The sequence below is a fragment of the Schistocerca gregaria genome, chromosome 3, assembly GCF_023897955.1.
Source record: "Schistocerca gregaria isolate iqSchGreg1 chromosome 3, iqSchGreg1.2, whole genome shotgun sequence".
In the NCBI taxonomy this organism is placed as follows: domain Eukaryota; kingdom Metazoa; phylum Arthropoda; class Insecta; order Orthoptera; family Acrididae; genus Schistocerca; species Schistocerca gregaria.
The window spans coordinates 945728869-945743463 of record NC_064922.1 but is presented as its reverse complement, the minus strand read 5'-3'; the positions used below and the strand labels follow the sequence as shown (position 1 = coordinate 945743463).

Genomic DNA, 14595 nt, shown 5'->3' with positions numbered 1-14595 from the left:
GAATTTCGGGTAACACGACTTCGGTTCGCTACCAGACCACTTGGAGCGCTGCAAGCTTACGAATCCTAGAGAGCCTGTATAGGGAGAGAGTGGCCAACCGGACGATACGGCGGCCATTTTTCTGATAAACTGCGGGCGGGGCTTTTGAATGGCCAGTAGTGGAGTACACACTCGCCGAATCAAAAGCACAAGACAATATGGCGAAATCATTCGTTAAATGCCTTTCTTTACAGCTATAATATACTCATAGTAGCCATCTACGTGCAGCACAGGAAAATTTCATACAGATGAATGAAAGTCGTAAGCAGTTGTTTACTTGTGACGTGCAAAAAGTGTGAGACGTATTAGTACCTCTTGTCACGTCTTCAAACTTTTTGCATGTCACAAATAAACCACTGCTTACGACTTTCTTTCATATAACTGCCCAGTCGGCTGTTGGCTATGTGATGATGACAGCCAAGACTAGGCGCGCGTCATGTACTGAATGGGCAGGGACCATCAAGCATTGGTGAGGGTGATTATAAAAGCCAGCATGAAACCTGCAGCAGGAACGGTGGTTTTCCGGCAGTAATGCTTGCAGTGTCTACTCAGCGGTGCCAAATTCTGGTAGAATTCATTATCTGATATCCGCATATCAAACATATTCTTCTGTGTTTATTCAGAGTTTTGAAATAATTTTGCGTGGAAAAGAATTTTGGCTATCGCCGTGACATAAAACTTGTCTCACTTAGTAGTAATTCCTCCACAGCTGAGTTTTAAGACCCTGGACTTGCTTTCGGGAGCATGATATTATATACCCAGCTACACAGATTTACGTTTTCCGTGTTTCCGGGCAAATGTTGCAATCGTTCCTTACAAAAAGGACACTGTCGATTTCCTTCCACACCCTTTCCAAATTCGAACCTGTGCTCTGTCTCCAGTATCATCGCCATTCATCAAACCTTGTAACCTAACACTCCCTTCTTTTTTTTTTTTTTTTACAGTGCTGATCACGACTCTACGTGTTTTTGTTTGCTAACGTTTGTACCAGTCTGGGCGTCAATGGAAAGGGATAGTCATTATAAATGAAGTTTATTTATTACGGCTTGTGTGTTCGTTTTTTAATATCATGTTCTTTGTTGTTGATTTATATTTGTGTGTCTTTATTTTTCACAGATTTCCCACCGTGCCATAAGAGTCAGTTTAGATGCGCAAATGCATTGTGCATACCGGCTTCGTTCCACTGCGATGGGTATAGGGACTGCATAGATGGTAGTGACGAGCAGAATTGTACGGCAATAGCATGCCCAGAGAACAAATTCCTGTGTCCGAAAGGTGGCCCTGACGGCGCGCCACGTTGTATTTCGAGATCACAACTGTGTGATGGCAAAAACGATTGCGAAGATGGTGCCGATGAAGAAACAGCTTGCTGTAAGTTCCAAGTTAATAACACTGCATTTATTCAAGTCTCACCAAACAAAATCTCTAATAATACGCAATACAGTGGGTCTTTGTAATACTCAGTTTCACATATCGATAATCAAATTTCGTGGTTGCGCTACTATTCGATTTGTACGTAAAGTTTCATTGTTGTTCCTGAAATTTCGTTGCACACTGATAATACTCCTCTCTCAGTTTTTGTTAAAACTGCATATTTGTTTCGCTTTGTTGATTCTTTTATTACATTTCAGTGTAATGATATTGCTGCCTTCTTCCGTAGACCATTAATAATTACAATAGAACTATGAAGCGCCAAAGTAAATACTGAGGGCGTTTAGTGTTTATAAAGCAAATCGGATGGAGAAGTGATTTTGAGAACACATTTACTTCCATACTGAGAAGAAGACAGACGTAGTTAAAAAATTTTAGCAGTGTTAGTTTAAACAGCGTTTATTCTTTTAAATTATTTATTTAGCATCCCTGTATCCTTGATATAAGATTTGTCATACACAATTTTTCAGTATGTATATTGGAATTGTAGTTTTCTGGTACTAGAACGAATGCTGTGTATGATACTTAACAGCTAGAGTAGTAAAAATTTCGTCAGAAATGAACATGAAATAATGAAGAAGCTTAAAAGTATACATCTTTAAGATAGTTGGGGGAAAGTCATTACAAGATAAGGTGGGATTGGAACAGCTCCAGAGAGAGGTTGGCAGGATTAACCAGTAAGAAAATAAACATACACCATGAATGAAAGATGTAAATGCACAAAACATAGGCAAACATTGCTGCTGGCAGTAAATTAGAATGAAAATCTTGAAGTACAGCCTCTCCCTTTATGGTACTAGGAGCATGTTTGTGATTCTTACAGTAACTGAATTCAAGCCACCCTTTATGTGGAGATCATGGACTGACCAGGAAACTCTTTCTCCGAGCATTTGTTGTAAAAAAAAAAAATCTTTTCTTCACATTCATAATCACTCCTTTTAAAGACTCAAATGCTATCAGTTTATTCATAAGAAAAGTTCTCTTTATCGAACAGAATTTTATTGATCCAACAGTGGGAAACCACTGCATATAACAGTAAGTTTCAGAGGGCAGTTTTCATGTGATTTTTATTCTAGCAAATTATAAATCAATTTGCACAAGAAAAACTTTCACCATATTCCATGTTATTTCCTTTTTAAATTCCACCTTAGATGGATTGACACAAAAAGAGTTCTTTGATAACAGAGAATGAAAGTAAACCCTTCAATCACCCCAGAGAACAAGAATTACAGATGAAGCAATGAAGCAACTAAGAATGAGAAACAGGCACAATCATAAAAAGGATATTTTAATGACAGGGATGCTACATGCAAAGGAATCTTATCTGTGTAGGTGCTGGTATGAAGGGGTTTGTGGATGATCACAATGATAAATTGGTTTGTGAAGAACCTAAGAACTTCAGAAAATGAGAGAGAGAGAGAGAGAGAGAGAGAGAGAGAGAGAGAGAGAGAGAGAGAGAGAGAGAGAATGCAGATGAGAGTGTATTCACCTATATGGGAGTACAAATGATAATAAATAGTGCTTAGGTAGCCATAACAATTCAGTAAATTTTGCTGAGGGAAGACAGTATACTTGTTTAAATGTCATCATAAAAGAGCTGATAATAGACAATGAGATTTTCCAGTAAGAATGTGATGTACTGGGAGCACAGTATTCATCAGCTCCTCTTTATTATCATGGGTTAGAGGAGGCCCATATGACCAGGATAAAAAGATCACTGTGTGCACTCTTATCATCAGCACATGTAGTGTACAAAGTTCTTCGACATATAGTGTAAAAATACAGTACAAGATCAAAAGTAATATGATCTATTTACTCTGCTATCAGTGTTAATAGAAATGATTTAGGACATAGGAGTGCACAGTTTCAGGGCGATATGCACTAATAAAGGTTTCTCGGGCTTCCAGCTGCATCAAGTGGTTTAGAAGCCCCGAGTTTTCTGTGGCTCAATAACAGGAAAAGTAAGCTGGCTCCTAAAGAAGCATAAAATCGATTCAGTCTTCAGGCTTTCAGCAAAAATTCGACAACTCTTGAGGCCTGTGAAAGATGATGTAGGCCTCAGAATACCAGGAGTATATGTAATACCACGTGGGTGTGGACGGTTCTATGTCGGACAGACTGTGCGTACCATTGAACAGCGCTGTGTAGAACACGAGAGATGTTCTCGTCTATGGTACCCAGAGAAATCAGCAAAAGTGTGGTCATCGTATTGCATTCAATGAGACATCTATTATCTCACGAACTAACAGTTTTTGGGATAGCCTAATAAAAGAAGCGATCGAAATAAAAATTTGTGACAACGCACTCAATAAAGACGGCGGCCTGCAGCTAAGCACAGTGTGGGACCTGTGGCCATTGGAAGGTTGAAGCGAGTGCGGCGGCTGCACAACGCACACTTTACTATACACGGTGCCGGAGCGGGTACCAGTGATATGGAAGGCAGCGTGGCTGTGTAAGGACGGCAGCAGCAACCAGAAGACAGTCACCACTTGACAATGGCCGAGGTGTACTCGACCGAAAGCTCGTGGATTTTAAACCACTTGAGTCAGCTGGAAACCCAAGAAACCTTTATTAGTAAATGATTTAGGAGTCTGCACGTAAGATTTAAGCAACACTATATTTGTTGACTTACCTAGGCAGCAAATTGGCACAGTTCGGTAGTACTGCAATGTGAAACGTGCTTGATATGATAGTTTTCAGTGCCATCAGTGAGGCAGCACTGTAATATTGGTGGAGTATTTCAGATTGTCCATTGGAGAATTTCTGAAATCTTGAAGTAATAATTTTTCCTCATCTGATTACTTCTGTTGTTATTCTCTTTATTTTTTAATTTCTTTTATGCTCTCACTATAAATATGTAAATCGGTTTGTTATTTAGCTACAAACAGTTGTCCAGCTTTGGGATGTGAGTACAAATGTCAAGCCTCATTGACTGGTGGGAGCTGTTACTGCCCTGAAGGAAGAAGTTTAGCTAACGACAGCAGAACTTGTGTTGGTAAGCTTTACTATTATGTACTTATTTATATATTTGTTTTACAGTGGTGGCTAATTATTTATATATTTATTTTTCAGTGGTGGTTAACAGTGTGTTTCTGTTTGAAAACTGAAAGGAAATGTGTGTAATGTGCAGGAACTGCTCAGAACACATATTACATGATACTATTCTGTTTGCGCCATTACTGAAAGTATATCTGGCTTACTTTCAATATCTCGCTTACTTCAACTTTCAAACTATCCTCATTTGTAAAGGCCGCATAATGGAAGATACAAACAGTACAAATACTAGTAAGACATTCAAAAACTGTGTAAGCAATGCATTTTGTACACTTTGATGCAACTTTAAAGGGAACCATTCTTGTGATGAGCAGTGTCAAAACTACCCTATTTCTGGCCTATGTTTTTGGGAATCTCAATTATCTCTGATAAAATTTGACATTTTAGTTCCAGTAAGAGGCTCTCAAGGTGGGAATTCAATCTGGTACAATCAGATACAACAATGAGATAGAACATTATGACCAATGAGCATATCCCCCCCCCCCCCTCCCCCGATGAGATTAAATGCCAGCTTGTGCTTTTGTGGACACATGTTGAGATAAGGAAAGCATATAAACGTAGCAGAGCCACATTGAGACTCATACTAGTGATGGGGTACCTGCTGCAAGTGGAGGAATCCACTGACATAAATGACTTTGAGAAATCCCAAATTGTTATTGCCTGGGATTGAGCAGCTCAGAAATGGTTAAACATGATGATGACAAGCATGGTACTGACCACCTGCAGATAGTGTTTGAAGGACGCTGAAACCGTGAGTAGGTGATGAGGTGTTAGATGTCCATGCTTGATACATCTGATGCATGCCCACTCGGTAAAGCAAGATAACCAACAATTCACAGCAAACCTGACAACAGAGCATGTTGCTAGTACAGGCACAAGTGTTTCAGAGCACATTATTTAGTGCTTGGGTGAATGTGGGGTCCTGTAGCAGATAATCCCTAGATGTTCCCATGCTGACCCAGTGCCATCACCAATTAAGATTACAGTGAGCATGGGATTGTCAAGATTGGACTGTGGGTCAATGGAAACATGTGACCTGGTAGAGTGACTCACATTTCGTGGAACTCCAGGTGCATGGCCGTGTCCAGATAAACTGTTATTGTCATGAACAGATGCTTGAAACATGCACCACAGCATGGACACAGGGTGGGAACAGTATTATGTTACATGCATTTTGTCCTGTAATTACAGAAGAAAAGCTACAAAGTGTAATGGCTGGGGAAAGTAGTGGCCATAGAAAAGTCTTGTTCTGCCCAACCTAGTAGCCCAGGAAATTTACTATTCAGTAAATTGTAAACAGCTATAGTTCACTGGAGATGCATCAGTTAATCTTATGCTGTGGATCCCATCATGAAGGAAAAGCTTCAGAAAAATTGAATAGTGTTTACATTTATGTTTTATCAAACACTGGTTTTATTGACCTGGAGATACACAGGTAGCTGCAGCATTTCTGATTTCTGAAAAGTCTTTGATTCGGTACTTTGACTCTACGCATTTTGTCAAAAGTATGATCATGTGGGGTATCAAACAAAATTTGTAAGTGTAGTGAGGATTTTTTGCTGGGGAGGATGCAGTGTGTTATCTTGTATGCAGAGTCATCGTCAGATGTAGAAGTAAATTTGGGTGTGCCCCAGGAAAATGTTTTGGTATTCTTGCTGTTCATGCTATATATTAATGACCTTGTGAAAATACCAATAGTAACCTCAGACTACATCTACATCTACATGACTACTCTGCAATTCACATTTAAGTGCTTGGCAGAGGGTTCATCGAACCACAATCATACTATCTCTCTACTATTCCACTCCCGAACAGCGAGCGGGAAAAACGAACACCTAAACCTTTCTGTTCGAGCTCTGATTCCTCTTATTTTATTTTGATGATCATTCCTACCTATGTAGGTTGGCCTCAACAAAATATTTTCGCATTCGGAAGAGAAAGTTGGTGACTGAAATTTTGTAAAAAGGTCTCGCCGCGACGAAAAACGTCTATGCTTTAATGACTTCCATCCCAACTCGTGTATCATATCTGCCACACTCTCTCCCCTATAACATGATAATACAAAACGAGCTGTCCTTTTTTGCACCCTTTCGATGTCCTCCGTCAATCATCACTATTTGCAAATGATGCAGTTGTCAGTACTGAAGTACAATTTGAAAGGTGCTGCATAAATATTCAGTCAGATCTCAATAAGATTTCAAAGTGGTGCAAAAATTGGCAGCCTGCTGTAAATGTTCATAAACATAAAATTTTGCTCTTCACAAAATAAAAAAAAACTTAGTATCCAGAATTTGAATGTGGCATTATTGGCTCTTCTTAATGTCTGCATTGCCATTCACACAACAAATCACATCTGTAGGAAACTCTTATCACTGAATACTCTTCCATGCTCCAGGTTTCCAAAAGTGATACAGTTTATCACCATATAAACAAAGTCCTTGATATGCTATACGGTCTAAAATGGCTCACAGCACATTAAATTATCTTTATGTTTCACTTATGGACTTGCAAGAGTTTTTCATAAATTCTGTCCTGACACCTGCTAGGTCAGCACTATCCACTAGTTCATAATTTCTTTGCACTGATATGTTTGCTTATTTTTCTTCATATTTAGTAACAACCAATTTACTTCACATGATTGCTGTGCATTTTGGTCAACAGTTATGATGACTTCATCAGGATAAAATTATATGAGCAATAAACATTTACCTCTTCTAATAATTTTACTGTTAAGTAGTTAAAATAGGCATCAGACAGATCTTTGTGATGGTTTCAGTGTGTATTTTTTTTTGTTAATCTGTATTGTGACCATAAAAACTGAAATGTGCCAGTTTGACCCAAATATATTCCATGGTTGTAATACCTTTTTTTTTAATATGCATTATTCCTATTTGTTTGTAGTACATCTTTTGCATTTTCTGTAAATATTTCACCCAATCTTTTACAGATCTTGATGAGTGCACAAAGTGGGGATACTGTGATCAATTATGCGTCAATTCTGATGGCTCCTATGCCTGCAGTTGTGTTGAAGGCTACGAACTTAGAGATCGAAAGAACTGTTTTGCTGTTAATGGTTCATCCCTTCAGCTGTACTTTGCTCATGACCTGTCAGTTTGGCGCATGAATAGTAAGGGACAAGACTTGCAACTCATAGCTAACTCAACTGGTGCTAGTGGCTTGGATTACCACTACAGGCGCAACCTGCTCTTCTGGTCCGATACCAAAACAAGAAAGGTAATACAGATTTGTGTTTTGTTTTCATCTTTGTGATCTATATAATTACATAAAATTATGTATGTAACAGAGTATTAAAAAGTCAAATGTCACTTTAGTGTTGATATGTTTCCGTTTTCATTTATTATTCATACAGACAATAAATAATTTTATACCTACAGTTTCATTTCTGCACAATCCTTTGCCTTCCCCCTTCAGCACCCTCCTCCTTTTGTCAGATTTTAAAGTTTCCATTCAAAAATACATTCAGTTAATCTTAGTACACATTTTCACATAAATCTTCTGCAAATGCATAAAACAGTCTATCAAGTAACTAGTTTCTAAAATTGGTTTTGTAGAACATTCAAAAATGTGATTCTAAGATACATTCTAGTTATTGTAAATATTGTGACAAGGAAGTTATAGCCTGGCTAAAAGTGCCCACTATTTATGCAAATGTGTCCAGACATCCAGAGAGCTGTGTTTCAGAACAGAACATTAAAAAATAAGGATGGAGAGAAGAGTAGAAGAAAAAAGAGAGGCCTGTGATCTCTATTTTGTAAATAATAATAATTTATGTAAAATTGTCAATAATTTCTGAAATTTTCCTAATTCAGTTATGTGATATGTGTACACAAATGCAGATTTCTTTCTTTGTGCTCAGTTCTGCCCCATCTCCTCAAGTCAACTTTTAGGTAAGGCATAATTCTCCAAAGCAAAGTACCAAATTAGCAGTTGTCAGTTCGAAATGATACTACATTATTACATTACGTTATATTAATACTTGTTCCATATATCATGAATATGTTTCTTGGAATATGTCAGCTTAACATAAGTTTTCTTTACATAGTATAATTTATAGTACATTATTTTTCTTTGTATCTAGAAATTCCTCATCTTAATGGAAAGAGTTATCATCCAGAAATTCTTTTAATTTGTTTTTAAGTGCTAGTTGGTTATCTGTCATTTGGTAGATGACCAAAGATTTTTTTAGCAGCATAATTCACCCCTTTCTGTGCAAAGTCAGATTTATCCCAGAATAGTGAAGATCTTTCTTCTAGTGTTGTAGCTATGCACTTTGCTATTATTTTTGAATTGGAAATGGTTATTAATAACAAATTTTATAAGTGAATATATGAATTGCAAAGGTACAGTGAATATCCCGAGTTTCTTAAATAAATGTCTACAAGGTTATTTCCTTGGGTTCTAGCTGTTATTCTGATTACTCCCTTTTGTGCAATGAATACTTTTTCTCTTAATGATGAATTACCCAAAATGATACCATGTGAAAGCAATGAATGACAATAGGTATGGTAGGCTAATTTAGTGATATGATTATTACTAAAAACTTGCAATAACCATAATAGCATAAGTAGCTGAACCTAAACATTTCAGAAGATCAGCAATGTGTTTCTTTCAATTTCTCATCAGTGCGTACATCCAGCAATTTTGAAAATTCTGCATTTGCAACCAACTTCTTTTCAAAGTCTATATTTATCAGTGGTGTTACGCCATTTACTGTACAGAACTGTATATACAGTGTTTTCTCAAAATTCTGTGAGAGTCCATTTGCAGAGAATCACTTAATAACTTTCTGAAAGACATTATTTGCAATTTCCTCAGCTAATTCTTGTTTGTTGGTATGATTACTATACTTGGGTCATCATCAAAAAGAACTAGCTTTGCATCTTCATGAATATGGAGTGGTAAGTTATTAATATATATTAAGAACAATAGGGACTTACGACTGAACCCTGTGGGACACCATTCTTGATCCTCCCCAGTCAGATGCATTTGCTGATTTTTGCAGACTGTACTGTTAATTTCAAAATTTTGCATTCTTCTAGTTAAATATGAATTAAACCATATGTACACTGTCAGATTCATACTAGAATACTTAAGGCTATCTAGAAGAAATTCATGATTCACATAGTCAAAAACCTGTGAGAGATTACAAAAAATCCCAATGGGTGATTTTGTTTATTCAGTGCATGTAACATTTGATCAGTGAAAATATATATAGCATTTCTGGTGAAAAGCCTTTCTGAAAAACAAATTGACATTTTGTTAGTACTTCATTTTTACAAATATGCAAAGCTACTCTTGGCTACATTACTTTCTTCAAAATTTTGGATAATGCTGTCAGAAGTGATATTGGGTGGTAGTTGTTAGCATTAGACCTCTCCCTTTTTTATGAAGTTTTTTAACACCACCATACTTCAGTCTATCCAGAAAAATGCCCTGTTTCAGTGATCTACTATATATGTGGCTGAGAGTCCTACTTATCTGTTGTGAACATGCTTTTAGTACTCTGTTGGACATGCCACCAATTCCATGGAAGCTTTTACATTTGAGTCAATTTATTATTTTTCTAATTTCAGTAGGAGATGTGGGTTGAATTTCAGTGTTGTCAAATTGCATAGGCCTCTTCCTTATACACTGTTGCATTTTCTATTAAACAGCTTGATTCTATTTTCTCTACAACATTTTGAAAAATTATTGTTAAAAATATTTTCCACTTCAGACTTTTTGTTAACAAACTTTTCATTGAGTTTAATACTAAATAATTATCCACTAATGGGTTTCTTTTAAGAGAACATTTATTATACATTTTATTTCCAGACATTATTGCAGTTAAAACTTCCCTTTTTTGGTTAAATATGTGGTCTGTGCAAAAGCTGAGTGATTATTTCTGCTTATCTACCCACTTAGAGAAATTGTAAGTAATGTACATATAGTTATGGCTCTTGTTAGACTCCACATTAGCTGTTGCAGATCTTGATCAACATGTGACACTGACTGCCACTATTTACTCGATGGTTAGCTGTAATTTACGGACTACTATCACCTTCTGAAGTACAGTCTTAATGTATTTGTATACATATGTAATCATTGTCCATGAATTCATTCCAGATTCATTCTCAAGCACTAATGTCAGAAGTATCCGCATATGGTGCAAAAGACTTTACACTTCCTGGAACGTGGGCTCCTGTTGCTCTTGCAGTAGACTGGGTTGGTGATAAAGTATATGTAGCTGATGCTGTTGGGCAGAAGATTGACATTTTCGAACTGAACGGCAGATGGAATGCCATAGTGCTGGGAAGCAACTTAAGCAATCCTGCTGATATTGCGCTAGATCCTACAGTTGGGTAAATAAGCAGCACATACTTTTTTTATTATCATTAGAAGTCACAAATTTTACTATAAACTGAAAAAATGAAAAATTATGTTTTAGAGTTTGATAATAGTTTGAATCATTCTCAGAATGATGTTAAATTTTCTAATATTTATGTTTCATTTCCCGTGATAAATTATTTGCTGTTGTTGTTATTCAGGTACATGTTTATAGCAGATAGCACTCAGATTCTACGTGCAAATATGGATGGAACAAATTCTCGTGCTATTGTATCAGAGGCAGCGTATAAGGCTTCAGGAGTGTCAGTTGACATCATTGCAAAAAGAGTATTTTGGTGTGATTCACTGCTTGATTATATTGAAACTGTGGATTATGAAGGCGGTCAACGATTTCTTGTTTTAAGAGGTAGCTATGGCTGAATATTTAATTTGGACATAAACTCTGGGAAATAAATTCAGTAAAAATATTGATCACATATGCTGCCACCCAATGAAAATTCATTCTCAGACTCACAGATATGTTAATGTGTACGTATCCATTAACCTGGAACTTTAATTTTCCAGGACAACCAGTACCATCTCCATCTCGACTCACAGTATTTGAAAATCGTATTTACTGGTCTGATAGCACAAAGCAAGGCATTGTTAGTGTAAACAAATATGAAGGAACGAAATCAATATTAGATATTTACCGTATGAGGGATGTTAAAGAACCAAAGGCTGTGAAAGCTGTACATAGCTTAATTCAACAACAAGGTAAGAACAAAAGAAAGACAAATCATTTAAATTCAATATTTTACTCGTTTAATGTAAAAATCGGAGCTACATCAAGCACCAGAAGTCATTTGAGTACCTCCTAAATAAGTGTCTTTAGTACAAATCCTATTTATAAATGAGACTTATTCCACACCCATGAAGGTTTTTCTCCCTGATGAGAACTACAAAAAATGATGAATAAATGGCTGGAAGTGTTGTTGCTGTTATTAGAAGAGGTGTTGTTGTTGGTGGTGATGGTGGTGGTAGTTGTGAGTGAGTGATGATTGTGTGCGAACCATACAGCCTGTTTGGTTATTTGATAAACATGTTTGGTTATTTGATAAACATTATTTGCAGCAAGCAGCATATTAGCAACTGCAGTAATAACAACAGTGTTGAATTTCCTAGTAAGTTACAGTAACATTCACACTTCAGTTATCTGTTATTAACAGTTTAAGTTATCATTCATTTCAAATACTTGTTAGATATTTACGATAAACTTAGCAGTTGGCATTTCAGGGACTGGAGAACTCCATGAACCTTTCTAATCTGTAGTGCTATTCCTATTAACTGTAACAACAAATTTATGTTGTGGGGGGAAAATGGAAGACCGATAGACAGTACAATTAGTTAAAGAGAGAGAGAGAGAGAGAGAGAGAGAGAGAGAGAGAGAGAGAGAGAGAGAGAGAGAATGTGTTTGCACAAGGCAAAAGAAAAATAAAGGAAAGAGGAATATGGAAGTGTGAGATTATGTGAATGCAGAGCTATCTCTGTTCCAAATTCTTTTAAAAGAAACCCTTTAGCTGCCATGTTGCTGATGGTTGTACAGGGCAATCAGAAATTTTAGTTTCATGATGTTCCATTTATGGTGTAGTTAATCTCAGGACTAAAGTTGTTGATTATGGTGTACATATTATGGTGTTAAGTGTTGTGTGTGTTTAAATAACTTTGTCAAATTATTAAAGACATTGTATTTATTTTGAATGCTTTTTATTTAACAGTATCAAATCCTTGTCACACAAATAATGGTGGCTGTCAGCACATGTGCATTGTGACAGTTGGGGATGCACCAGGAATTCTCGGCTATCGCTGTGCGTGTAATATTGGGTTCAGGCTAGCCCAAGACCGGAGAAGTTGCAACAGTAAGTTTACTTCCATTTATTATTTTACTAATGTCATTTAGTGAGGTGAAATACATTACAATTGATTGTCCTATTATGGGATGAAATACATCAGACCTTTCATTGGTCTGCTCATGCGAGCTGGCTTGTGTTCACACCTCGCCAGTGAGCAACTGGCCAGATCACAATGGGTAATGGTGGAGGAAGGGGTGGGGAGCACTAATGTTAGTTCTACGAAGATGAACTGCTTCACAATGGCTGATTAATGCATTTCATGGTGAACTAATGTCTTAAGACTGTTTCAATTGATGAAGAATCACAATGGAATGGAACTCAGATTTACTTTAATTGATAAGGTAAAGAGCAAGGGGCAGCTAAGTACAAAACTTGTATGTCTTACAACTGATGCAGCCCAATAGTGAATATCAGTTTTGTACGACGCTTAAATTGGCATCGCCTTGTATTTTGTAACTATTGCGTTTACACATTAAACATAAAAACACTGGATGTCAGTTAATTCTATGCTTTTCTTTAAACCATCAGTGTCGGGTAACACTTTCTGAACACTGTTGATCTGAAAATAAGCTTTTAAGTTTCAATCTTTGAGTGAGATTCTGTGGGTGGATTTCGTTCTGTCCACTGCGAAAAAGAGCTGCTTGCAGGAGTACGTATGTCCAAACATCGATATAATTGAAGCTGCAAATTTGTCAAGTCATTCAAGTTTATGATGAGGAAAGTTTTTATGTAAGTTCACAAGACTTATTTTATTACAAAATTTATCATGCAGCTGCCTGTCCATAAGTTACAACTGTAGCCAGCCAACCTGCACTGATCTTGGTACGTCTGACCTTCACATTTAGGTTGTCAGGATTAGCAGAACATAAAAAAGTGTTTTCGGAATTAGCGATATTTACAATCTACCACAACTGCTACTGATTTTTGTGATACTAAGGTATAAAAACAACAATATGTTTACCTTTAATCTTTTTTGTCGCCACTTACGCCAAACATTAATCATATTGCAGGAAGTCCAACTAATAAGTAGAAGAAATAAAGTATAAATTATGGTTCTGGTTATTTTAACACACCACTTTTATACACTGTTTCATTATTTTTCTACGGTGTTTTAGAACCAGAAAGCAACTGGAGTATATTGAAAATTTTTGTGTTTTTTCAGATGTTGATGAATTTTTGATGTACTCACAACAAAGATTCATTAAAGGGCGTGTGTTGGATCCTGTAATTGAAGGTTTCAGCGATGCAATGTTACCAGTTGTCTCTCGTAGAGCCCGATTTGTTGGTCTGGATTTTGATGCTTTTGATGAATTTATTTATTACTCAGATGTTCTGCAGGATGTTATACACCGAATTCACCGCAATGGAACAGGTCAGTAATAACAGAAAAGGAAATGAATGAAATGAGAATGGAAAGTTAGTACTATATTTTGAAACAGTTAAATCAAAATTACAAGTAAAATCACATCCGTTTATTTCTTGGAATATTCTCATTTCTGTTGCAGGTCACGAAATAGTACTAGCCTCTCAAAATGAAGGAGTGGAGGGAATGGCTGTTGATTGGGTTTCAAAGAATCTTTACTACATTGACAGCAGGAAGGGGACTCTAAATGTGCTGAGCACAAGAAATGTTACTTACCGAAGAACTCTTCTGAAAAACTTGAAGAGACCGAGAGCAATTGTTGTGCATCCAAACAAAGGGTAAGTACTGAACAATAAAATAAATTTGTTGTGGATCAACATCAACATTTGTTTTCTACCAAGTCACCACACAGTGGGTCTGTTGTGTACCATTACTGGTACCTAACTTTGTCTTACAGTGAGGAAGGGT

At 36.7% G+C, this 14595-nt stretch overlaps 1 protein-coding gene across 2 annotated transcripts in view; it reads left to right on the top strand.

Moving 5' to 3' along the window:
* LOC126355878 (low-density lipoprotein receptor-related protein 2) overlaps positions 1-14595 on the top strand; it is a 1254105-nt gene that overhangs the window by 1108817 nt on the left and 130693 nt on the right. For both annotated transcript variants that reach the window (XM_050006377.1, XM_050006378.1), the window contains 9 exons: positions 1156-1410; positions 4349-4465; positions 7472-7758; positions 10651-10886; positions 11073-11278; positions 11437-11628; positions 12630-12770; positions 13927-14136; positions 14270-14465. In XM_050006377.1, coding sequence (XP_049862334.1) covers positions 1156-1410; positions 4349-4465; positions 7472-7758; positions 10651-10886; positions 11073-11278; positions 11437-11628; positions 12630-12770; positions 13927-14136; positions 14270-14465 — 1840 coding nt within the window. The remainder of the gene's footprint in view (positions 1-1155; positions 1411-4348; positions 4466-7471; positions 7759-10650; positions 10887-11072; positions 11279-11436; positions 11629-12629; positions 12771-13926; positions 14137-14269; positions 14466-14595) is intronic.